This window comes from Aplidium turbinatum, chromosome 17 (assembly GCF_918807975.1).
Source record: "Aplidium turbinatum chromosome 17, kaAplTurb1.1, whole genome shotgun sequence".
Taxonomy (NCBI): Eukaryota; Metazoa; Chordata; class Ascidiacea; order Aplousobranchia; family Polyclinidae; genus Aplidium; species Aplidium turbinatum.
In genome coordinates this window covers 3,440,637-3,466,797 of record NC_137488.1, presented here as the reverse complement: position 1 = coordinate 3,466,797, position 26,161 = coordinate 3,440,637, and the positions used below count along the sequence as shown (strand labels likewise).

General features: G+C 38.1%; 1 protein-coding gene across 1 annotated transcript; it reads right to left on the bottom strand.

Annotated features, from left to right (window-relative positions):
- Positions 1-37: 37 nt before the first annotated feature.
- Positions 38-24,323, bottom strand: LOC145786866 (complement C3-like). Its single transcript, XM_082598606.1, has 15 exons — positions 24,218-24,323; positions 23,988-24,100; positions 21,219-21,463; positions 19,257-19,438; positions 18,604-18,749; positions 17,140-17,314; positions 14,818-14,966; positions 14,209-14,338; positions 12,906-13,060; positions 11,759-11,934; positions 11,141-11,257; positions 2,330-2,430; positions 1,624-1,748; positions 990-1,066; positions 38-608 (listed from the first exon to the last, which is right to left on the bottom strand). Exons 1-15 carry the CDS (start codon positions 24,321-24,323, stop codon positions 371-373), a joined length of 2,235 nt encoding a protein of 744 aa, XP_082454732.1. The 3' UTR covers positions 38-370.
- Positions 24,324-26,161: the final 1,838 nt, after the last annotated feature.

Below are 26,161 nucleotides of genomic sequence, written 5' to 3'. Positions count from 1 at the left end.
TGATAGGACTCGTGTAATAGGAAAATGGGGAGTGAATGGCATGAATAGTATTATACCTATTAATGAAGGAAAGTGTTTGAAAATCAAAAGGTTTTCCCAAAAAAAGTTTTTTTTTTTATTTCAAAGTTCAAGTTTCATGCAGCTATAATCAAATGAATGCAGTTTTAGAAAACATGAAGTTTCTACGTTACTTAACAGAAGAAAAGGTAAGAATACTACACTCAGCTTGATGAAAGAACTACTTCGCAGATTGTTGCAAGAAATACATAGTGTCGTTGTTGCTAAATGTCTACCATGTTTGAATGACTTCAAAAGCTTGCATCGGTGTCTTATAATACAGTATAGCCCATACAGAAGATGTAGTGGAATTTTAAACACAATCTTTTCTAATTTGCTGCATCATCGCTTCGAAGTTGTCACAGGCTACCATCAATTTCTTCAACGCGAAGCAGTCAACTTGCTGCTCTTCATTTTGTGATCCGCTTCTTCGTGCTGGTTCATGCGCGCATCCGAGTGTTTGATTGAAGTAGTTACTTTTCGCTACATTGCATTCGTGCTGAGGAATGAGTGGTTCAACCATGGAATCATGATCCAGCCAATATTGATATCTAAGAAAACAAATCTACGTAAATTTGCTTAAAATAAGAATGGGGATGCATAAAATAAGAACACCTTAGACCAGGCAAGTGATAGATGCATGACTTGACTGGCAGAATTTCAGTTCGTTAAAAATGTTATGCCTAGACCAATGACTAAAACATTTTTAATTCACCTATTAGTGTTGTAATGCTTTTTTCTGTTGTGCTACAATATTTGAACAAGTTTCACAGACAGCCACTTTATCTGTTCCAGATCTTTACCGGATCGGGTACGGATCTGATCACATTTCTACCAGATCTGGACCAGATAAAGTGGCTGTCTGGGTTGGAAGTGCAAGTTTTAAACATACAAAATAAAACCTTTCAAAACAACCTTACTTCACGACTTACTTGATATTGCCGCTTCTATCAAAGAAAGATTCAGGTTGATTTCCCATAACAACGATCAATCTGTTGGGAATTAAAGTCTGAAACAGTAAAAATTCAAATCGATCGATCTTTTAATTCCGAAAGGCATAAAAAAACTACTGCACTGCATGGTATTTAATAATAACCATGCAGAGACAAAACCAACAAAAGGAAAAACGTGGCAAAGCTACAATGGTTTAATTTCAAAAGTGCATTGTGCAATGTATAGGCCAAAATCAGCAAACGACATGTAAATTTAGCCTGGCCACTAAACCACAAAACATACACATCTCCAGTCAATTACTTTCATACCAACTAACAGCAACAACGATATAGTAGCAGTTGATGTTAGTGATACACACAGGCACCGTTACTATATAGCCTGCTATTACTTCCACTTTTTGTAACTGAAGACTTTAGGTATGAAGAAACACAGACTTGGTATTCATTAGCCTACTATTTAGATCACGCTTAAATGTGGCTTTTTTAACTCGACTGGGAATTGAAACAAGACCAAAGAGAAGAGTCGAAAAGGATACAACCTGCCCGCCATTGTCGGTGTCATAGAGATATCCCAGTTTACAACCCAATCAGGAATTGAATAAAACCAACTTACGTAAACTGGAGCAACAGAACCAGCAGGTCTATCAACATCCAAGGATTCATCCTCACAAGCCTCATAGCAATCTCTTTTCACCATGAACTCCACACTAGAGCTGTTCACCACCCCATCTTTATCTCCTGTTAATGCAACAGAAATGTTGTAAAGTTTTACAAAACAAAAAGTCTTCATTAAAAGTCAAGGCACTTCATATATTTGGAAATTTGTGAAAACATTTGTTTTGCATTTTGTACTTGTTGTAATTTGGGCGTAATAAAACATTGGGCAAGAAAAGTATCATCGAGTTTTTCATCTGGTTTGCCCTTAATTTTCTTCGAGTCGTCGGTTAGAGCAAGAGAGGACAACATTTTTATCTAAGGACAACAATTTTAAATAAGAAATACTTTAGCAAAATTGCTATAGGCCTACCAAGATAAAGATAAAAAATATTGTATTTTTAAATGTGCAGACAATTTTTTTTTACACATTAGTAGGCTTCGAGATTTGTTAAAAAATTACCATAGGAATGAACACAACAACTGACTGAAATTGAGTCAGAAACACTTCTCCCCTCTGAACAGTGGAGTAGGCTAGAAGAGCAAAGGAAATACTCTCGTTAGGAGAGAAAAAATGTTTAAAACCTTGGTCTTCAAAGTTACAAAGCTAATTTTTGTTTGACTTCATTATCTTACAAAGTGAGGTAAAGCTTTTTTCAACTTACCCAATTTTATTATTTGAAACACATCTCCAACAAACTTATAAAACATATCTTCATCGAGTAATGTGGAAACACGTGTGATGTTGACGAGGTAAACGTAATTGCTGAAATACAGAGAAGTTGTCTGATGCTTTTTCCGCCGTGTAGTTTGTTGCACTCGCATTGTGCAGTCCATACATTATATTACTAAATAAGGATTTCTTGTAACATTTATTGAGAACACTGGTCAAGAAAAAAAGGGTTTGGTGTATAAAATGTTTCACTTCTGTTTAAGTATTTTAGTTCAAAACAGATTTCACAAATGAAATCAGTTTCATCCCATGTACTCTAGTTTTTGAAATACTTCATATCTTCGCTTCAGCTACTACTTGCTGTTGCTTAGAAGCAATATGCCCACCCTGCTGTGGGTACCTTGTTTCTTATACTCAATACTTATGATTGAGTATTTTATACCTTGTTTAATTACACCTTACAGCTTGTTGAGTATATTTACCTTGCTTGTTATACTCAACACTTATTATTATCGACAACATCTGCCCCGAACTTGTACTCCATACTGACATCACCATGCAGTCTTGGCTATTCCTGTCTTCCTGCTTATGCCAACTCATAATCCCCAAAAATCTGGAGAGGAGCCAAAGAAGTCGCGATCCTTAAGCTTCATAAGCCACAAGAGGACCCGAAGAGCTATATCTAACCCTATATCTCTTCTCTGCATCCCTTTTAAAATCTTCGAACGTCTTATTTACACTCGAGTCAAACCAATTATAGACCCACTCTTGCCCCAGGAGCAAGCTGGTTTTCGCCGTGGAAGATCTACTGTAGACCAAGTCACTTTCATGACTTAAGACATTGAAGACTGCTTTGAGGCAAAGAAGAAGGCTGGTGCTGTGTTTCTTGACCTCACAGCCGCATACGACAGCGTATGGCACGGACAGGCACATGGTCCGCATGATCATGGAGCTCGTTTACAACAGAAGCTTTACCCTCACCACCGGAAGTGGTAAACAAAGCAGGTTACGACGCCATAAGATGGCGTCCCTCAGGAATGGATCTGTCCTGACTCCCCTTCTGTTTAACACCTACAGTCCTACACCCATGATCTGCCAAACACGGTATCTGCAAAGTACGCCTATGCCGATGATTTGACCATCGACTGAAATCGAGACACCCATTTGTACGTGCCGCACAACTCTTGAGGAAAACCGCTGAAGACCAATGTATCAGTGCGGCTACCTGGGCGGACTCGGAGTGGAAGAAGAACTCCTCAAGACTCCAAAGTTTCATTGCCGACAACGGGCCCCAACCAACCGGAATGCATTTGCCAACGAAGGCCAAGGTGCGGCTCTACCGCCTGCGTACTGGAGTCGGACTATTCCGCTCCAACATGCACAAATGGGATATGGCTTCATCCGCGATCTGTGAGTGCGACAAGGAGGAACAAACCGCAGACCACACCATCTGCAACTGCGCAATTTACCATGCGCCAAATGGTGTGCGTGGTTTGCGTGAATTGGCTGCTCGACACCTGCCCACACATCTAGACCGCCACTACCCAAGGGTGGTTAAAAGCAAAGCCCTTCGACCCTTGGAGTGGGGAAAAAGGTTCAAACGAAGAAGAAGAATGTTTATGCTTTTTTGAACTGTCGTTGTTTACAATAAGCATCCAACATGAGACATTATGAGGTGTTTGAATAATTTAAACTGAAAAACATCAAACATTTAAGCTTGGCCTGCTTGATTTTAGTAACTACCAATTCAACCCAAAATATCACAAAGAAATTAACTTTTGCGATACCAAAGATGTTAAACAAAATTGAGTTTTGACAATTATCACAATTTCATCAACTTTCAGTTGTTAAAATTTATTTAAAATTAAAATTGTTAATCTGCTCACTTCAATAGAAGATCGGCAAATAAATTTAACGTGTATACGAAGGCTTATAGCAAGTGAAAAGGAAGAAATTTTAGGCTGGTTGCTCCAAGAGGATTATTTCCTGATTCAGTGTTTTAGCTCTCTATTGTTTATCAACTATAGCCCAAATATGTCCTACAGCTAAAAAAGGAATTATAAAACTTCATTAATAATTGTCGTGTGCCTATAGGCACCGGAGACCCTTATCTGTTTGAAGGTTGGGGGGGGGGCTGTCAATTCAACTTTTTTGCATCAACAGTTGTATCTCTAAAACCACTGAGGCTGCGACTATGAGATTTCTTGACTTTTCCTAACTTTCATTCACCTCTATTGAGCCGAAATTTTGAGCGAATAAAGGTTATAAATTGAGAGATATAAGGCATTTCTCAGCACATCCTCTGAAATATTTCATATTCTATTGTTCAAAATTTTCCCACCAGCTGGATGAAAGTAATTAATTTGGCCCATGTCTCGTTAATCCTAACTGCTTCACAGCGTGAAGGAAATTGACAGTATGCGTGGACCTTTTGTTCTCACCACGGCTTATAAGCGACGTCGATACAAGAAAAGCTTCAACTTTGATACGATGAGTTACCGTCGCTTGCGGTTGAAATTGCGTAAAATTAAACATAAGACTTGGTGCCAATGCATCTAGAGCGAGAATAGTTTTTCGCAGACAATTATGTCCTTTCAATCAAACAAAGCATAGGCTACAACGTTATTGCCTACTATAGAAGCTGCTTTGTAACATATTATGATTTTGGTTTCAAATCTTTCCTTTTGTCCGACACACTATCAAAAGCAGAAAAGGCGTCGATGTTCCCAAAGCTTCTCTAATATACTTGTAAACATTTATTTCCAAGTCGACATGTAAAGATTTGAAATGCAATACGCTTCTCATTTGTGTAGGATAAACCAGAACATCACGCTTTTGTGAAAAGGACGATCGTTCCACCACGTTTATACGTGATGCAGCTTAGTTGAATCAATATATTCGAGGCTTCTTGTACCAGGTTCACTGTCACTGATAAACTAAACCGCGATGCAGTACCTCGCAAAGCAATTGTAGCGTAACATTTCCATGTGCTATAACTCGTCATAAATTGTGAAAACTTGTGTATTTACTTGTCAAGTTGTCTCATGTGAAATATAAGTTTGCATAGCAATGTCACAATGAAATCTTATCTCCGTTTACCAAACTAAAGATATGAACTTATGCGACGTCTTGCAACGTTGAATCGACGGAAAGGCGGGTAACTGCCAAACTGAACTGAGAATGCATGAAAGAAATCGTTTATTATCGAATGGACGTGACGTCAGAAAACGATGAATCGACATAGGCTAGCGGCGAGAGATATTTTAGTTAGATAATGACACGCGGCAGCGCGTTTACATTGAATAAAAATACCTTTATTTTATCCATTTCTATTTCCATTCTTCCTAGTTTCGTCTCACAATAACAAACAAATGAAGTTACGCATATTTACTAAATTATTCAATAAACAATAATGCATCATCCAGCATTATGTCAGCGCTGATTGACTAGACATATTCACGAGTTGTGTGAGAATTGTATTCGATTAATCGCATTATTTATTGTAGGTAACACCTGCAAAAATTCAAGTAGCTGCAGACTCTGCCTTCATAAGTGTAGTTTAGAAGTAGCCATCTCATATTGAGCCAATCCAATCAATGTAAAATAGAACGCTTTTACTTGATAGCGCGTGTGATATATAGGTTTTATCTAACAACTACTTTCAGTTACATTGAAAGTGAATGAGTAAGCATTATGCAGTCTGTGACAAGGACTGGAAATGTATAATCAGAAAATATAATATCATAAAGTATATTGCGTTATGTACATCTAGTAATTTTTATGAACATGGTATCATTTTGCAGGCAGGCGTTTTTATAGAGATACAAACTTATTCCATAGTTTGATTTATGGCACTTATCCAACTGTTTCATAATGCGAATAGCTGTTTTAGTTGAATTTAGAAAAAAATATAACTTATAACCGCAGACAGATGCAACTTTTTTCATGCTTTAGGCAATCGGCAGTACGGTGAACTATAGTGGTACATAACATAACCCAAATGCGGGGTAATCGCAAGGGTCAACCCAAGTAATGGAAAGGTTCTTTTTGAATTATGGTGATGGAATTCTTGTAATGCTATTGAACTTCATCTTTTTATGAAAAACTTATATTGTTTGCATTTGCAAGAAATATCAAACTTTTGGATTTTTTTATCACTGAACTGTCCGTTAGTAGAATGTTTCTTGATTACCTTAGTTAGGCCTATTGGTAAGTCAGGAAAGTATTTGTTGATGTGACATATGAGGATATTGTAAGAGACCGAGTTATTTTGTAAATAGTATTTGATTTTTGGACACCATCAAAATTTTCTCACAATACACAAATGCGCATCGAGATATAGTGCTCACAGTTTGGAAAAGTTAGATTGTGATAATTACAACTTGCCTGAGTAGGCCTACAGCAAGGGACAATCAAAATAGATGAAACCGCATTCATGGTAATATAGACGTTTTGCAAACTGCTCTTTTCGTTTTCAATATAATAACAAGAATGACAGCTTATTTTCACTAAACATATAAACAAATATCAAAAATTATGAATGAACAGCGCATCTATATTTTTCGGTTTAGGTTCAACAATGCATTCTAGCCGTCAAAATGATGGAATATTTGGTAATTTTGTTGAGACATACCATTGCCCAATCGTTGAATTTACATCAGAGATAATTTTATTAGATAGATTATCAGTTTCATGCACATGGTTTCATTCAGCGTTATAATGTTGTTTTTCAAGCCACGTGGCGTTCATGGTCATAACGCAACATTGCAGAAACAGCCAATATTGATACCAGGTAGGCCTACTAATTATTACGCCGCTTTCGTCGAATCTACGTCGCTAAACGACGATATTGTGCAAACGCCTGTTGGATTTCCCTTCTACGTGTAGTTTATCATAAACGTGAAGCATTGCTCAAAAAGCTAATCTGAATCACCATAGATAACCATAGCATTCATATAGTTTCATCATCAGTAAATATGTAAAGTGCACTTCACAATTTTTAACAACGGTCTGACAATTTATTATATTGCAAAGTTTTGATTTATTCTCGATTTTTATAATTCTGTGTAACAGTTTTTTTCTAACTAGTTTCTATGGGTCTAACAATTTGTTTCATTATACATTTTCTTTAGTATTTCAACGCCATTATTAAAAAAATTACGTCCTTTTCACTTTTAAATAAAACAGGGCAAGGCAAGGATTCAGTGCTGAAGAAATATTGCAACATGTTTTACTGGATTCTGACGACGAAAGCCAGGCGGATGATTTGGAGGATTTATGGCACTCCGATTCAGATGAAGAAGCGGATTCTTCTCCGTCAACTTCCGCAACAGCGATTCCGATCGAGATTGACGACCAGTTACCTTCCATGGGCGATGTTCAACCGGAGTTTGCGCCATCAGGACGGATTATAACATCGAAAAGACTGGTGAACAGCATAGATTCCTATCTCGACATGAACAACTACGATGCTGTTGAGTTTTCCTGACACACTGAAGTCTTATACAACTTTTGTAGAAAAGCCAAAGAACAGACAAGAGGGCGGCGTCAGCATTACTTGGTCTAATGCGAGACCGGTGCACAATGGGAGAAGGGGCCGGGCTAACATTATATCTGGCCCGATTGGTGTTAGAGGAGAAGCCAAAGAAGCCAAGACCCCTCGGCAAGCATGGGAACTATTTTTTTCTTTAAACATTTTGAACATTATTGTTCAAGAAACAAATAGAAAAATTGCCACACTCATTTCTCAATTGCCAGAGAGAATTTTAGATGACAGCAGGTACTGCTATTTTGGCCCAACCAACAACGAGGAGATGCTGGCCTTTGTTGAATTGGAGTATTTTCGGGGACTTTTAGGACAGGCTGGTCATTCCACGGATGTATTGTTCAATCAACTGCAAGGACATCCCGTGTTTAGTGCAACAATGAGCAAGAACCGCTTTAAATTTTTATTTTCGAACATTTCGTTCGACGACCAAAATACTAGGCCGCAACGTTGGAAGAATGACCGGTTGGCCGCATTTCGAGTCGTTTTCGAAATGTTTAACGAAAACTGCGGCAAACATGTCATTCCAGGTGACTACTTGTCGTTGGACAAAACGCTATACCCCATGAGGACACAAATTGCCTTCAAGCAATATAATCCAAACAAGCCTGCGAAATATGGCCTTCTGTTCAAGTCGGTAAACGCCAGCAGATTCCCATACACATTTGCGGCATCGGTCTATTCAGGTAAACCGAAGGAAGAGCCATTTAATTTTTACGTTCGTGGAACAGAAGAACTGGTAAAAGGAATGGTGATGAGCCTGGAACAACACGGTGACCTTCAAGGTCGGAATATTTTGTATGACCGCTTTTACACCTCCATACCACTCGCGCAGTGGTTGCTTGACAGGGGTATAACGTCAGCTGGAACCCTCAACGCTATACGTAGAGGAATACCCCTGGAAGTGAAGCAAGTGAGTGGTAGGGAGAAATCTTCGTACGAAATTTATTGGCAGACGAGTGAGGCTGATCTCAGCCTACATTCTTATGTAGTAAAAACGAAGAATTCTGGCATGCGGAATGTGTTGATGTTGACGACCATGCAACCTCTATTGGGGATTACCAAGGATGACGGCAAAAAGAAGCCAGGCTTGTATAAGCTTTACGACTTCACAAAGGGTGGCACCGATATCATCGACCAAAGGATGGGTTGGTTCATTCACGTGCAAAGCGAAGTCCCCACGGTGGACAACTACTGCGTTTGCTTATTGAGAAGGTGCCAAAGCCACAAAAAATAAACTACCAAAAAACCGTGGCCAATGTCAATGCTGTGAAAAGCCTTTATGCCCTGCACATTCCATACGAGTATGTCAAGTTTGCTTTTGCGCAGAATAAACTATTTGAATGATTGCGGTTTTATAAACTTTGGCTTCAACCACAGCCTAAATAAAACGCGGAGCTCAATGAGAGATTTTCCTTTTTTCCTTTTATTAGACAGATAGCTATTTTTACGTTGATTCAACATATCAAGACGTTGAATACTTGTAAACATGCGCGGTTTTGCAATTAGATTGCTTATCAAAATCATCTATCCTTTTTTGTATAAAAAGTGGGTCATAAAACTAATCGTAATACTCGATGTAAAATTCAGCATTTTTATATGCTGAAACAGTATTGTATTCATATTTTATAAATCCATTTTCTATTTAGAAAATATCAATATAATGCGGTTTGAGCATAGCTGAATTTTAGCACGGATACAACGACTGATTTTATGACTTTTATACAAACAAGGACAGAAGAGAAGTAATCTAATTGCAAACCCGCGCATGTTTACATCGTCTTGCAATGTTGAATCCACGTCGAAATGATTGTATTAGCGTTGTATTCAATTTCTCGTATTATCGAACTGTAAATGTGCAGCCACTTGTAATTTCAATGTGCCTCATTGCATATTCTTAAATATTTCTGAATTTGTGTGTACATAACCTGACAGAACACAGGTTGCTTTACCATTGAATCAAGTTGAAAAACGTTGCTGCAAGAGCCTTGTGCCAATTGCTGCAGTCCGGTATTGCTGTAACCAAATCAAAATACTTATCAATATTTTGCTGCCAAACTGACATTTTTATCGCATAAACGCCCATTAGGCAAAAAAAAAAGGCAGCTAATTCTTTGTAAAGTATTTCTCCAGGTTCACAATGATTTGACGCATAATAAATACTACTTTGAATAAATCTAAATATTGTTTGGATTTTAGTGTGTGGCATATGAATCTTAGAGAGCTTATTGAATCCACAAGAAAATGACCCGAGGCATTACAGATTTTCCTTTTGATGAAAAGCGTTGTGACGTTCTGTTAATTAATGAACCGTAACTGTTTTATTTTGAATTTCTTTCTGACTTCTGTTTATGTAAAGCATCATCGACTTTATCGGGTAATCTTACTCCTAGTACTAGCCTTGTATGTAGCCGAGTTCACATTGAACTTACATTGAGAGACGCTGTTGCAACTACAATACATTGCATTTAAACCGCTTTTTTTGTTGCATGATCTTCCATTCGTTTCGTGGATTACATAATAGTATTTGATAAACGCCACCCTGCTTCTTCAGCTGGTCTACATTTGTTAATAAAGCGTAGGAGTTGCTGTTCTTGGAACCGAGGTCACAAGATCATAATCCAAATTGGTGTGACACGCGTTCAGAAATCTCATTACTGCATGTAATTGATGAAGCATTGTTCTTTTAGTCAAGAAGCGAGCTTTATTTTGAGCGTGGGAAAAGTTATTATTTTGCATGAAAAATATAGATTCAAATTGAGATTATGTAAAAAAAATTTAATCACAACATGGCAATGCATGTTCTTCATTACTCTACCAAAAAATAATGTGTAAACTCACGCTACAATTGCTTTAATCGCAAAATAATCCAAAAGTCATAAGTCACCTCAACATTTCAACGTCTATGAGCAGTTCTAAAATTCACATAGGTTTAATTTTCGGATATGCTCAGCGTGAATAATTTTACAAAGTGAATCCCAAAGTTTGAAGCCGTACCTTAAAAAACAACAGAGATATCACTCCTAAAGCATAAGAAGAATCGACAGCCCCCCCCCAAACTGAGCAAGACTCCAGGGAGCCCAACCTCGTAAGGGTTATTGGAGTGAGAATAAAACGCACAGAAAACTACATTTATTGCGTTGTCACGTTTCATTTATTAAGCGGAAGACAGCATTCTTATGTAATAATGCTTCAGCCGCTTTGAACCACATCACTTATCGAACTTATCTGTTATAATCGCTGTTATAATAGTTGCACCTATTGCAGGCTTTCTCGAACATGTCGTCACATTCTTTATCGACATCACAAATCTCACATGTACTTCCTCCTCTTTCCTCCAAGCAAGCAGTTTGATCAAGCTGGTTTCGACGAGTTCTGCAACAGACAGGAGCACAAATTAGTGTTTTTAGAAAACTATGAAAAATTTCATTGACAGATGCAAAACAAATCTGCAGGGTTAGGGTTTACAGAACAGCGAAGTAATAATCACTTGTATTGAAATTATTAGTGAATTAGTTCATGGAGTGACGATGACAATCATGAAAAAGAAAATTTCCAGAAAACGTTTAAAATCGAATTTCCAGACAACCAGCAAAGTGATTGCAATTGTTTTTACTGAAATGAAGCATTTCCAGACATCTCTATAGTAACATTGTGCTCAAAATGCAGTTGAAGGCTTCCTTGATCAAGTAATCAATTGAAATTAAAATAGAAAATTACATCTTCAATAGTCGCAGTGGGGCATGTTATCGAAATTGAAAACTTTTAGGAAAGGAATCGAAGGGTCTTCATAGCTTGGGAAACTTGACAGTTCTATATCGCAGTGCAATCAAAGGAAGTGTAAAAAAAAACTTTAAAATTGTGTCTTTAACAAACCTGCACTTCAAGCAGCTACCTTCTGCGCATTTGCAAACGGCGGCTTCTTGTTGATTAACATCTTCTTCGTCTTCTGAGTCAATCTCCTTCTCGTTATTAATTTGCCGTTTGTGACAGTTTGTTGTGCGAATGTCAGGACTATGTTGTGGAAGAGCATAAAACTTCCCACAACGAACCTGTAAATACGATTCATCAACTCGTAGATCACATTAGCACGTAAAGCCAGACATTTTACTTATTGCTCAACAATGTACAATTGTTCCAGGCATCACTTCTTTCTAAGGTAACGACAGATAATTCAAAGGTGGTTGTTCACTTAGCCTGAATGTCTGACTATTACCATTTAAGGTTTGTATGTGCTAGAACAGTGGTTCTCAACCAGGGGTCCGCGGACACCAAGGGGTCCCCGAAGCGATTTCAGGGGGTCCGTGAAAGTTTCCGAGTTTTCAGCATGATTGATAAATTACGAAATTTAAAAATTGGTTGGTTGTGCTTTATTTGTGTATTAGCCTATCGTGATTTTCAAACTGTACTTCCCAACTAACTGGTGCGATGTTCTTTGAACTTTCAAAGGACATTGCACAAAAGTTTGGTTTCTTAACTAAAAAATTATCATATAAATGAATTATTTTTTTCATAAGGCTATGTTCAACTTAATTCTTTTGAGACAGCAGTCTATTGATCAATGCTTAACTTAGAAATGCAAACGTTAGTCAGCAGTCTATTACCACTCACAGTTTTGCAATGACAAAGATTGTAACGAATTAATATTGATTAGAAATGAAAAAAGGGAGAAATTCTTTGTAACGGTCGCAAAATTCTATTAATTTTTGATAAAATTTATAGAAGAACATTAAATCAGCAATTAGATTACTGATTTTTGATGCTGTGTGCCAACATAACGCTCATAACATAATTTCGTCAATGTCATCAATCGGCATAAGTGCGTCGCGAGTTAAGCAAATTCTTCTAAGTGTGTCGTTTCGAAACTTATGAAACATTTGATTCCATTATAGGAGAAGCGATATACCAAAATTTCAGATAAAGATTTTTTAAGGGTCCGCGACCGCTTCGAAGGTAGCCAAAGGGGCCCGCCAAAACAAACAGGTTGAGAACCACTGTGCTAGAATATCAAACTAGAACTTGCCGATGGGTCGTGGGGATCGTAAATGTTGATTTTGGCTGGTTCTGGTCGATTGACGTGAATGGCTTGTTGCATTTCAAAGTTGATAACGGAGACATTGGCGTCGATTTTGCGCAGATACAGAACAATATTTACATTGGTGATGTCATAGTGATGGACTAGAAAGTATAAAAAGAAACACTGCAGCAAAGGATTTGAATTGGTTTCAACAAATTTGAGTTGAATTGGTTTAGTCAAAAATTCAAACTCATGGTTTTAAATAAGAACATGAGAATGATGGGTCTAGGCTCCAACCATAATTTTGTTATAGATGAAATGCAGCCTTTGTTTGCAAATCGATTTTACTCGGCAAAGCTCGAGGGATACATTTCATCCACGTTTCATTGCGAAAGGTTTAATTGTGTTACCAAACTGATTTCTCTAAAGTCCCTATAAATATACAGACAATGACTAAACTTTTTAATCTAATTACACAGGTTGCTTTTTTCTTGTTTTCTTGATTATTTTTTTCTTATTTTTAGGAAGTTTGTGACCAAGTTCTTTGGATTCTCTATTGCAAATCAGTCGAATTGGGGAGGCCGTTAAGAATACAAGTTAGTCCCGATACCGAGAGAATATGAGGTAGCCTATCTATAAGGTGGAATAAAAACATTTAATAAATTAATTTCAACCACTCATCTCTACAGAATTTTTCTGTATTGTATTTGTGTAGAGTATTTCTGCAAAGAGTCAAGGAACTGAAACACGGCAGTTTCGTGATCAAATTTTTCTGCACTGGAAAAAAAATATCGGATACTGGTTTAGATCTAGCCAACAATTGAAGGTGATCATTGGGCTACATTTTTTGCATATCATCGTAATGAACTGCAACATGTTGTAACAAGTAACTTACGATGTAAGCAAGCTGGCATTAGAATCTGTGCTTTTTTAAAGTTGTTCACAAGATTAACAAGTAAACCTGAGTTTAAATTGATGTTAACACAGCTTACAACTTTATTTGAAACTACTGCGATATTGTTTTGATGTGCTAACGATTATTTCGTGATTTCATAATGACAACAGTAACGTACAATGTAGTTGCGTATGAAACACAGTCATAGATTCAGCTACACCCATTCTGGCTAGGTGCTAAGTATCGTATCAAAACAAAACCACGGACTCTAAGCAGTGTCGAACCGATGTATTTTCACACTGCTCAGGTGCTCTCACCACTTGCCGACATTATAACAACCATAACGACTTACATATTGCTATGTCTAAAGTATTTCTGAGCAGGCTACCATAATTTTCAAACATGGCAACTCACTAAGGCCATCCACAGCTTCAGAAATCGTCCATCGAGCAATGCTGCTACGAACAGGAAGGAATCCGGAGAGAAGACCTACTTCCACAATTGTCATGGCTGTCGGAAGGCCGCGTGGTTTGGAGATTTCAAGCTGTAAAAGACAAAACAGGATGCAAAGGATTAGCTTCAACAAACAGACGAATACAAAAGTTAATTATTGCAGGATAAACAACATATGATATGCACTGTTTGGATTGATGAAATACCCGCATATTGCAACACTGACCAAAAGAGTAAAATAAAATTAGAGATACTCAACGAGTGAACCGTAGACAATTAAAACCTAACAACCAGACGGCATCATAATAATAACATGAAAATAAACCAAAAATTTCAATCGTTTTCGGCCATAGGCTTACTCGTGTTAGCCTTTTTTAAGTAACTAACTGACTGGTGTTCTTCATATGACTATGGGCGGCCTAAAGCGTTTGTAATTTTTAGTTTATTTTTATGTTATTATGTTAAATGCTGTGTGGTTGTTAGATTTTATTTGTCTGTGGATTCAAAAAATCACTTTTCTATCAACAATCAACGAGAGAAGCCATCAACTTATTCAAGTCCTCTACTCACATTGATTTTAATCGCCAATGGTTTATTTGCCAGATGTGCTTCATTTTTACTTATAATGGTGACATTGTGGGCGATGTGGAATTGGCAAGCATCTTCATCTTTCATAATATGATAGGTGCATTTGTATGACAATACACCTTCTCCAATACCTGCATGAAATGAAGTAGAGGTGGAAGACAACATGCTGCAGTGTTAAATACAAAATGAGACTGTTCACTAGTAAATTTATCATAAAACTACAGTAATGATATCTTGGGAATCGGGAAGGTATTTATTTATTGCCAAGTAGCGTTTCATAACGACTTTTTTAGGATATGCATAATTTTATCAAGCACCTCCCTTGTGTGTGGAAAACGAGTATAACAGATTTATATTAAGGAATAGACTGTTTCACTAGTTGCTATTTGCAAGCAAGTTTCCGTTGAGCAGTAGCCTAAGGTGTTACAAATAATTTTCTTGTGGTATGAATTTCAGAATCATTCGTTATGTGAGAGTTTAATACAAGGTGGGCCAAAAATAGGCTTACAGTTATTAAACTTTGACCAATTTGTTGGAGAACAAGTTGAAATGTAGGACAAAATCATCTGGTAAGATGAAGCTTGCTTCAAATTAACTAGTTAAATTTAAAAGTACCCACATGAAAACAATAAATTTACTTTTAAACCCAAACCTATACTTTTATAACTGTAACCCTACTTTTGGCCCACCCTGTAGCCTATATTGCAACCTACTGTATTCTGGCTGCAGTTAAGTTTTTACTGCCTCGGATAATGCAAATTGAAATGCGGGTATTTGCTTGTATGTATATTTTTTTAAATAGTATAGCGTAATAGTAAGTTTAGTATTGTTGCTACGGCAAAACAGCTTTTGGCATACCTCTGGAAATAGGCTACAGTTCCATTGAAACATACAGTCAGAGATGGGCGTGATCTTGATCTTGAAGATCACAAGTGATCTTGAAGATCAAGATCGTGATCTTGATCTTGATCTTCAAGATCACTTTTTTTTGGTGATCTTGATCTTGATCTAAGATCACTTTTTTTTGTGTGATCTTGATCTTGAAAAACAATAAGATCAAGATCACTTTAAAATGGAACTTTACTTACTAGATAAAGGCATTTTTTTAGAACTCGTACTGTACAAAGTAGTTAGTGGCAACTACTAACATTAAGCCACTGTTAATATGATATGTGTCCAACAAAATATGATTTAAAGTCTCCATCTAATCTGGTCAGTGTTGCCATTTTAAAATTGAAAAAAATTTCTGTGTTGGTCATAATAAAGAAGTCAACTTCCGTGCACTTTATGTTGACGTATAATAAAAAATGATTTAACTCTGTTCACAATTTCCATGTGTGAATTTTAAAGAAATGTTTGCTTTCTTTGACCCAATTTTAGATGTTTCAAAAGTATAGAATGGCAGTGTTAAAAAATCTGGACTCTAGCCGACTTTGGTCATGTAAAGTGGTTTATTGCAGCAAATCAATCAGACCAAGACTTGTTTAGGCTCTGAGTATGGAGCGGTTTGTCTGACCGCAAACCTCTGAACTTTTTTGAAAGCAGACAACAGTATCAAGGTTGCCAGATGGGTAAATGGTGCAATAAACATAGACATAATACAGTGAAAGTTAAAACTACTTAGTAACACGAATAAAAACTCCCACATGAACCAGACAAAAATTTGGTAAAAAATGATGCAGTTCAATGTTTATTTTTATTTATTTATTATAAATAAAAAGTATAAAACTAATTGCAAATTTTGCCACTTTTTTAGAACTACTGTAATTAACCTCGGCCTTGAGTGTGACGTTGCGATTCTACGCAAACTACGTCAACAATTGATAGGCCTAATAGCAACAGTCACTAACTTATTACAATTCTTAAACCAGCCATCGAGTACCGTAGTTAAAAGTAAATGTTAGCAATGCCAACTATATACCTCTACCCAGGTTGCTTATAGCAATTATTTTTTGCAACATCATTGATCAAAAACTTCATCTTTTTTTCAAGTACACAAAAAGTGATCTTGAAAGTGATCTTGATCTTCAAGATCACGATCTTGATCTTGATCTTCAAGATCACCTATTCATGGTGATCTTGATCTTGATCTTCAAGATCACCAATACTGGTGATCTTGCCCATCTCTGCATACAGTAGGTTGGCATCAAATACAAGAAAAAGTTTTTTGGGATTCCGCGCAGTTGAACGGTCAAAAGAGCTCTAAATGACGTCTGTTTGTGAAATGTGATTCAAGGAAACGTCCTCACATCTCTGCAACACATATAAGCTTGTAGGCCTACAAGCATACCCTCTCCTACGTACCTGCTGCTGTAACGGATACCCATCTAGTTTTGCTGACGACATCGTTTGGGATTTTTAATTCTTGCCTGTTCCCAACGTTGTTATCATTTAAACCCATTTGATGACCCGGATTTGACCAAACTGTGCCTGGTGCAGTGAAGTGCAGAGTGAAGTCGGTTGGAACAGGGACAGAGTCCTTAAAATAAGTTTTAACAGCTTTTGTTATGAGAGTGCATACAGTGAGTCTGGATGATAAAAAACGGAGCAGATGGAAAATAAACGACTAAGGCGAAAGAAAAGTATGACAATAGTAAAAACTATAAATAGAAAAAGAAAATAAGAAAAGATGAGCATCAGAACTGCGAAGTGACAGAAAATAAACAACCAGCTAGCTTCGACATTTCAAACAACTAAAAACGAAAGAAAATTCAGTTATGAAAAGGTAAATTTGACCTTACAATTTTCATTTTATGTTTATTGCAGATAAATCAAATATAGTTATTACTATCTGAAGCCTTTACAAATTGTTTCACCTAACGGATCATCAGAAGGTCTTATTCAAATAGAATTAACAGATTCTATTTGAATAAGACCTTCTGATGATCCGTTAGGTGAAACAATTTGTAAAGGCTTCAGATAGTAATAACTATATTTGATTTAATTCGCTCTGCTTTGCCTTTTTGCTTGGCATTGAGCACTTTTTGTAGTATCATGGCCACCTGGAGATGCGGCTTGATTTGTCACATTTTGCAGATTTTGATTACAGCTACTGCTAGTGCTTAACTGACATTTTTTGAGATGTTTTTACTCTTTGCGGTTTCCTAATGACAAAAAACTTTTTTGTTGCCTTGGGGAAGCAGTAGCAAATGAGAAAAAGTAAGTTGAAAAACGCAAAGTCAGACTGTTATTGAAAATTAACAGTCTGACTAAAATCTACAAAATCAAATTTTCCTTGTTTTTCAACATGTGAGGATGTTAAAACCTATTGTGTCATCTGGGGAAAAGAATAAAGAAAGCGTAAAAATCTAATTTTTAGAAAAATTTATTTAAACGTTCGCCCAAAGTTAGAAAAACCTGGAAATCTCTGCAAAATGTGACAAATCAGGCCGTATCTTTAGGTGGCCATGGTAGTATTAATAGTTTTTATTGTTTTTATATTGCAGATATGTAATTCCTGATGAGGACACACGTACGTGTCGAAAACGTTAGAGTTTATTTTTAATTATGTTATATTTGTGTATGTAATACATCATGTTAAACCCGCTGAAGTTACTTTGTTTTATTTGTCTATGGTTCAACAAAGCAAACTCTCTACCAAAGCTTTAAAATTTATGTGCTGTAGTATTTAAGAGTAATTCCAAATTTCTTTAAAGCCTAATATTAAAATTTAGAATTTCGCAGACATTATAGCTACCGTACATTTTTTGACTATAAAAAGCTTGGGAAACATCTATCCAGACCCTTAAGAAAAAGTGTTCTACTTACAATTTCGGCAAGCCACATCTCGTAAGTGGTCAGTGCTTGAAGACCAATCACAGTATCTTGCGTGGAGACGAAAGCTCCTCCTTCATTTCTCTGGACAATCAACCATAACGCGGTTTTTCGAGCTCGATCTACACTTGCTTGCTTGACTTTAAATATGCAGTACATGGTAATGTAAGCAATGAAGGATAGATTGAACTGGATTTAATTTTATGACAGCAACGTAAAAATAACAAATTCTAACAAACTCTATCTTCAGTTGTGTGAAGAGAAACTGAATTCAAGTTATCACAATAGTTTACGAAATACCTGCACTCCTGCAGTGTCAACTGAACTGTCTCAGGTAATTCAATTCAAAGTTAAATATTCAATTTAGCACAATTTGTCGCATCCATCGACTTATGCTCGTTCTGTAATAATTTACAGTGCGATATATCAAGTGGACTTGAAGGCAAAAACAATCCATATTTTGCACGCACCCACTTTAAAGCATGTCATGAAATGTGTTGCCAAAATGCAACCGCGCAATTTCGGCGAGTGTCGACCCTACATTCTTTCAAGCGTTGTATAAATGTTCTCAACACTCGACCGCTATTTTTTGTAATTAACTTCACTGCCACAAGAAAAATTGATAATCTAATCTTTTGTTAACATACTTGGATTTTGAACCCGGGTCATAGCTATCTGGGCTAGTAATGCGTATGCCGTTGCTTCAACGCTAACAGCTTGAGGTCGTCGGGAATACCAGTAAGCATGCAGATCAGTTCCTTCTATGTCGCTTGCCGATCGAGCGACCCAATGTATATTGTTCTCTTCAACAACCGCTTGATTCAACAACCTGGAAAATGTAAACATCTGTTTGCTGAAGGCTGACACACACACGTGGATGCTCTTGTCTGTAGCTGATTGGTTGAGCAACATTTACAGCAGCAGTTATTGATCGGAGATTCAAGATTTTCAAGGGGTCCGTGAAAGATTCCAAGTTTGCAGCATGATTGATGAATTACGACATTCAAAAATTGAGTGTGTATGTTATGCATTACAGTGATTATCAAACTGTTGGCCGCGACGCACAGGTGCGTCATCTGAAATTTCAAAGGACATCGCACAAAGGTTCGGTTTCCTAACTAAAAAAATTCATATGAAAGATTTAAATCTTTTTATAAGGCTATGTAGGTTCAACTTAAATCTTTTCAGACAACAGATTCATGATCAATTATTAACTTAGAAATCCAAACGTTAGCTGCAGTCTATCGGCACTTACAGTTCTGCCATGTCTATGAATATGATTACAACAAAACATTAATTACAAATAAAAAAAATAATAAACATTCTTCCTAAAATCAGTAAATAAAACAAGCAGGTTTGGCAACTACATAAAGTTAATTAGTAGAGCTTTCGTCACCGTAAAGGTGGCTTCATCAGTACTCTTATTCAAATAGAAATTTCTTTATTTTATAATTTTTAAAATAAATTTAAAAATAAACATTTTCCCAACAAGGGGAAGCCAAAACGGGATTGAAGAGACACCAGAAGCATTTTATTTTTTATTTTTTGTAAAGATCGCAAAAATTCTACTGTATTAATTTTCGATTAATTTATAAAAACCATATAAATCAGCATAAAGATCTGATTTTTGATTTTGTGCACCAGATTTGGATCACTTTATAGTTTTCAGTTTAATCACATTACAATTACACCATCAAAACTTTTAATTACAATGTTTTGAAATTTTCAAATTACAATTATACTGTAATACCAGATGTAATTAATTTACACGTTTTAACTACAAAAGTTAGATGTTTCAATAATTATGTTCTTTGATAATGAGAATTTGATTTTATAAAAGACAAATAGAATTGTATTTGATAAAGTTAATTTGCAATGTCGAAGTCCACTTTAAACCCCAACTATAGCGGCTTAACGAAAGTACTGATATCATGTGTACAGTGTCCACCTTACTAAATGTAATTGTAATTTGGACCAAGTTCCTTTGAAATTACAATTGTAATTACAATTACACCACAACAAAAAGTCTCTATTACGATTACATGGAAATGTGCTTTTAATTACATTCAATTACAATTTTAATTGACCCAACTTTGCTGTGTGCCAATAACTTCATCAATGGCATCAATCGTCATAAGTGCGTCACGACTTCAGCAAATTCTTCTTAGTGTGTCGCTTCGAAACTGATTAAACATTTGTTTCTATTGGGAGACGCAATGGCTTATATCAAAATTTCAGATAACATTTTTTGAGGGTGCGAGATCGCTTTGAAAGCACCTAAAAGGGTCCGCCAAGACAAAAAGCTTGAGAACCACTGGTTTACAGTATTACCAAACAGAGAGAGGCTTGTTTGAACATAGCACCACACTTTTCACAACTCGCATAAACTTTGAATAGCCAAGTAAAGTTCATTCACTGAAGTTTAACATGTGAACTTTCACTTGTACTGCAGTAGAAGAATAAATTTCACTCTACTGAATAAACAATAAACAGGCTGATTCTACAGCGATCTGTACTGTATAAAGGTCTCTATGACTGCTTCATAGCATATACTAAACATGTGATAAGGTGAACCGTAACTGACAAACACAGTATGAATGATACAACACCTTTCGAATATCTCTCGTGCATCTGATGTGGTTGGATCATGTAACGCCAATGCGTACGACAAGAGGGCCAGACCGTAGGGCCTCATTTGAAAAGTTAAATCGTTCTTATTGACGGTCAAGTATTCTACTGCATTGGTCGCTGCCGTTTGTATTTGAAGATTGAGTGCGGTGGCACATTGACTTTGAGTTTCCAGCAATGAAATAACGACATAGGCTGTGAGGGTCAAACCTCTACCGACAGATCCCTAAACAAAAATAAAATTAGATTATCGCCTGCGCGTGGTCTTTTTGCCATTAGAAGGTAGATGGCGTTTCGCCTGCTAATGTCTACAGTAGTGGCTTCCAACCTTTTTGTATAGGCTACATATCTCCCTTTGCTGGTTTGGAATTCACCATTATTTCCTTACTGCGGCACAAGCAGTGTGGTTGAAACACTGAAGTTTTAGATTGCATATCGCAAGTAGAACAACCACACCAGTCGTCTCTTATAGCTATTGCGTTGTTGCATTACCAGATAAGGAACCACAATTAAACTGGAGGTTTTAAGCTCCGTATGTAGCCTACCGTTGCACAATAGTATGCCGAAGAAAGCAAAAGTGTGGCACAAAACTTCATGGTTTTAAAAAAGCTTATGAAAACCATGATGATACAACAAATAAAACTTGATTGGATCTCTTGATCATTAGTTTTAATAGCTCACAGATTGGCTGCATGGTTGAGTGGTAAAAGCGTCAACTCGTTATTCGAAAGCGCGGTTTAGCGTCAGTACCGAACGTCTTCTTAGTGTGCCACACCACCGTATTTGTAATCTACAGATCGCTTCGGTACATGAGGTTTACTGACCAATCAGAAGCCAAGATTTAACCCAGCAGAGAACAATTTCGCGGGAAAAACTTTAAGAGATCAGGTTTCTGGCAACATTATTTGTTGAAGTCGAATCTTTTGTCACAATCAAAGTCTATTGATTCTTCCAAAGTCTTTGGAAGAATCAGAAGACAGGTTTTAAAAAAATAAAAATAAAAAAGTTAAGCAAATACGGTTTGCGTACAAATTTCGGAATGCTAACTTTTCAGGAAGGCTATGTTACTTGTGAGATTTATCAAAGTGTAGGCTACTGCTGGCATGCTTATGGAAATTTTGACATCGTAAGCAAATGTTGCGAGTTGTGAGAAACCTGATTTATTACTCAGCTTTTTCCGCGACATTTCTTTCATCCGCGTTAAACCTTGCCTTCTGATTGGTCAAGGCACCTCATCTGCTGCAGCGACCCGCAAATTTTAAATACGCCTACCCGTGGCCCAAAGCATTTCACAAGCTTGTGAACTCGGTCAAGTCTAATTGCATGTTGGCATTGAATTTTTATTGAAGGGAAACATGAAGGTTGTCTTTCCGTCTATGCAAACTATGTATTTAAGCAGCACGCGTGAGCCTATATATGAAAAATAAGTTCATACATGTCTCTGTCTTGTAATTTTCATTCACAAAATCAAGATGATAAATAAAAGAATCCATTTACTAACCCCAGAAATAAAAAGTAACACAATTTAAAGAAAGAGCCAACATCAGCTTAAGGAAAAATGCTTGAACCGAACAATTGAGCCAGAAAGAGGAAATTCTTTGTTTGAACTCATAAAATTACTTTTCAGGGAGGAATTCATCTCCGGTTGGGAACCACTGGTCTACAGTATATAAGTTCACACCATGATCGTTTTTTGCTGAAATTATCCCAAGTGGGTCAATAATATGTAAATTAAAATTTTCTATGGAATATCTTCATCAGAATGTAAAATATTTGATTTGTTCATGATTGCATTGATTGAGTTAACATCCTTTTTGCACAAATGCCTGCAGTTAGCATGCTTCCTTGATTACTTTTGCACTCCTTTTGTCACGTGTACTCCGCGAGGCAGTACTCTGTTCTATTCGCATCATTTCATTCTGGCAGGCTAGCGAACAACAGCTTCTTTTGTTCTAGTTCTAGTGTTGAGTTTAACATCTTACGTTGTGTATTTTGTTGCAGAAATTGCGATTCAATCATTTTTCTTTTGTTATTACATTTAAGAAAAATAACCGTCTTTGTTCATGATCGAATCGCAATTTCTTTCAAAGAATAGAATTCCTGTGCACACTTGAAACGTTCCGTGCAACGTTCCGTTCCCGTGCACACCTGAAAACAATGACAAGATGGCAAACTGGCTACTCCAGAGGTACGCCGCATCCACTTTCAACACTTGCCCGCACCGCGCGCTACATTGTATGGCTGATCCTCCCATAGAAATACATGTTAACCCCAACGCGAAACCAGTGGCCGTTCATACACCAGCGTCTATCCCCTTGCATTGGCAAGAAAAAGTACACGCTGATCTCCTCCGCGACGAGGCTCTGGGAATCCTTGAAAAAGTCCCCCACGGCGAACCCACCACATGGTGTCATCGCATGGTTATCACACGCAAAAATGATGGCTCACCACGCCGTACTGTCGACCTTTCCCCCTTAAACAAATTCTGCCAGAGAGAAACCTTCGCCTCTGAAGCTCCATTCCAGCTATCTCGTCGTGTCCCCAGAAACACTTGGAAATCGGTGACTGACGCATGGAACGGCTATCACAGTGTTCCACTGCGTCCTTCTGATCGGCAATTGTTGACGCTATTCGCCATGGGGTAGAAATCTTTGACCCCAGCCGTCGAACATGTTTGCGCCCTGACTGGTCTAATAAAGGCATCGGATATTTCCTTCTCCAAAAACATTGCGTATGTGCTTCCACTATACCGGACTGCTGCTCATCAGGTTGGAAAGTGACTCTTGCAGGATCCCGATTCCTCTCATCGGCCGAACGACGTTATGCCCCAATAGAAGGCGAAGCCCTAGCAGTTGCGTGGGGCCTAGAACAGACAAAGTATTTTACGCAAGGCTGTGATAATTTGGTTATTGTAGCGGATCATAAGCCATTGGTAAAAATATTCGGAGACCGTACGTTGGACGAAGTCACTAACACTCGCCTGTTTCGTTTAAAACAGCGTACACTAATGTGGCGATTTGATATCGCACACTTACCCGGCACAACCAACTGCGCAGCCGATGCTGCCTCACGTCATCCAGTATCATGCGATCTCATTGCTGTAGCGTCGTGTGCAGAAAATAATGTAGCAGAAATGGCGCTGGTTACTACCATACAGGCAGATGCCGCCCATACCTTGTGCTTGCAATGGTCTGAAATCGTTCGGGAAACAGCCGCCGATCCAAACCTTAGCAAGTTAATGGTAGCTATTGAAACGGGATTCACCTTTCCCAACACTGACGACATTCGCCCATATCTCCCCTATCGTGACGGGTTCTTTGTTGAAGACGACGTTATTCTATATCATGATCGTATTGTTGTACCACCATCGCTTAGGCCTAGAGTACTCTCAACGTTGCATGCTGGTCATCAAGGTGTGTCTGCCATGGAACGCCGGGCACGTGCTATAATATTTTGGCCCGGTATGACTAATGATATCCATGCTATTCGTGATTCGTGTACATCATGTAATCGTAATGCTCCATCTCAAGCAGCTCCTCCCCCGACGCCATGTGATCCCCCAGCTACACCATTTGAGAAAATTTTTGCAGATTATTTTGACTATGGGGGCCGTCACTTTTTGGTCATTGGGGACAGATTCTCGGGGTGGTCGGATGTATTTGCCACGCCATCAGGATCGAGTGCCGCAGGAGCAGCTGCTTTGACTCAACTCTAGCGCTCGTACTTTGCCACGTTTGGTGTTCCTGAGGAAATATCTACAGATGGGGGTCCCGAATTTACTGCTGCCGTCACTGAAACCTTTCTTAAAAATTGGGGTGTGCAGCACCGCATATCGTCATCTTACTTCCCTCAATCTAATGGTCGAGCTGAGGTGGCTGTCAAAACTGTCAAACGCTTGCTCATGACTAATGTGAGTCCAAACGGAGACCTGAACAACGATTCCTTCTTACGTGCATTGTTACAGTTGCGTAACACACCTGATCCTGACTGTGATATCTCTCCAGCAGAGATCGTGTTCGGTCACCCTCTGCGCGACGCGTTCGGTTTTGTAAACCGCCTAGTCAAGTTCTCCAATCGTCACATTCGTCGTACATGGCGGGATACATGGAAGGCAAAGGAAGACGCCCTTCGCCTGCGAGCTGGTCGAACCGATAAGGCGCTGTCTCAGCATACTCGTCCTTTACGTACTTTACAATGTGGAAACCGCGTATTTATCCAAAACCAAAACGGTAACTATCCTCGAAAATGGGACAAAGTGGGAATGGTGGTCGAAACGTTGCCTCATGACAAATATGTAGTGAAAGTTGACGGGTCGGGCAGAATCACAAAACGGAATCGACGTTTCTTGCGAGTAATTCCACACACTAAAGCATGTGCCGATCCCATCCCTCCTCAACCAAACATCATTGCTCACCCACAGAGCCTCCCATCATTTTCTTTTGCCCAGCCTCCTGAAACGGACTACTGCCCTCCCTCCACGTCTCGAGATAGGCCCTAGCCCAGAAATTGGAGAATCACCGATGTTGCCTCTCGATGCAGATCACAGTCCGCCTGCACTCTCCCGCCCCACACCAGCCTCAAGCCCGAAGCTTTGTGAGCCACAGCACTCACCTGAACCTCCAAAGCAGCCGCTACCTTTCGATTCAGTGGAACCAACCGAACCCACAAGTGGAGTCCCTCATATTAAAAAATCGCCTGTTTTGCGCCGTTCTACGCGGTCCCGACGGCCGGCATTGGATTTAGACGCATCCTCTGGTCAATGGGTAATCAAGGGTTCGAGCTCGCAAGTCTACAGTTTCGCCTTACGAGCTGGGGGGATGCACAAATGCCTGCAGTTAGCATGCCTCCTTGATTACTTTTGCACTCCTTTTGTCACGTGTACTCCGCGAGGCAGTACTCTGTTCTATTCGTATCATTTCATTCT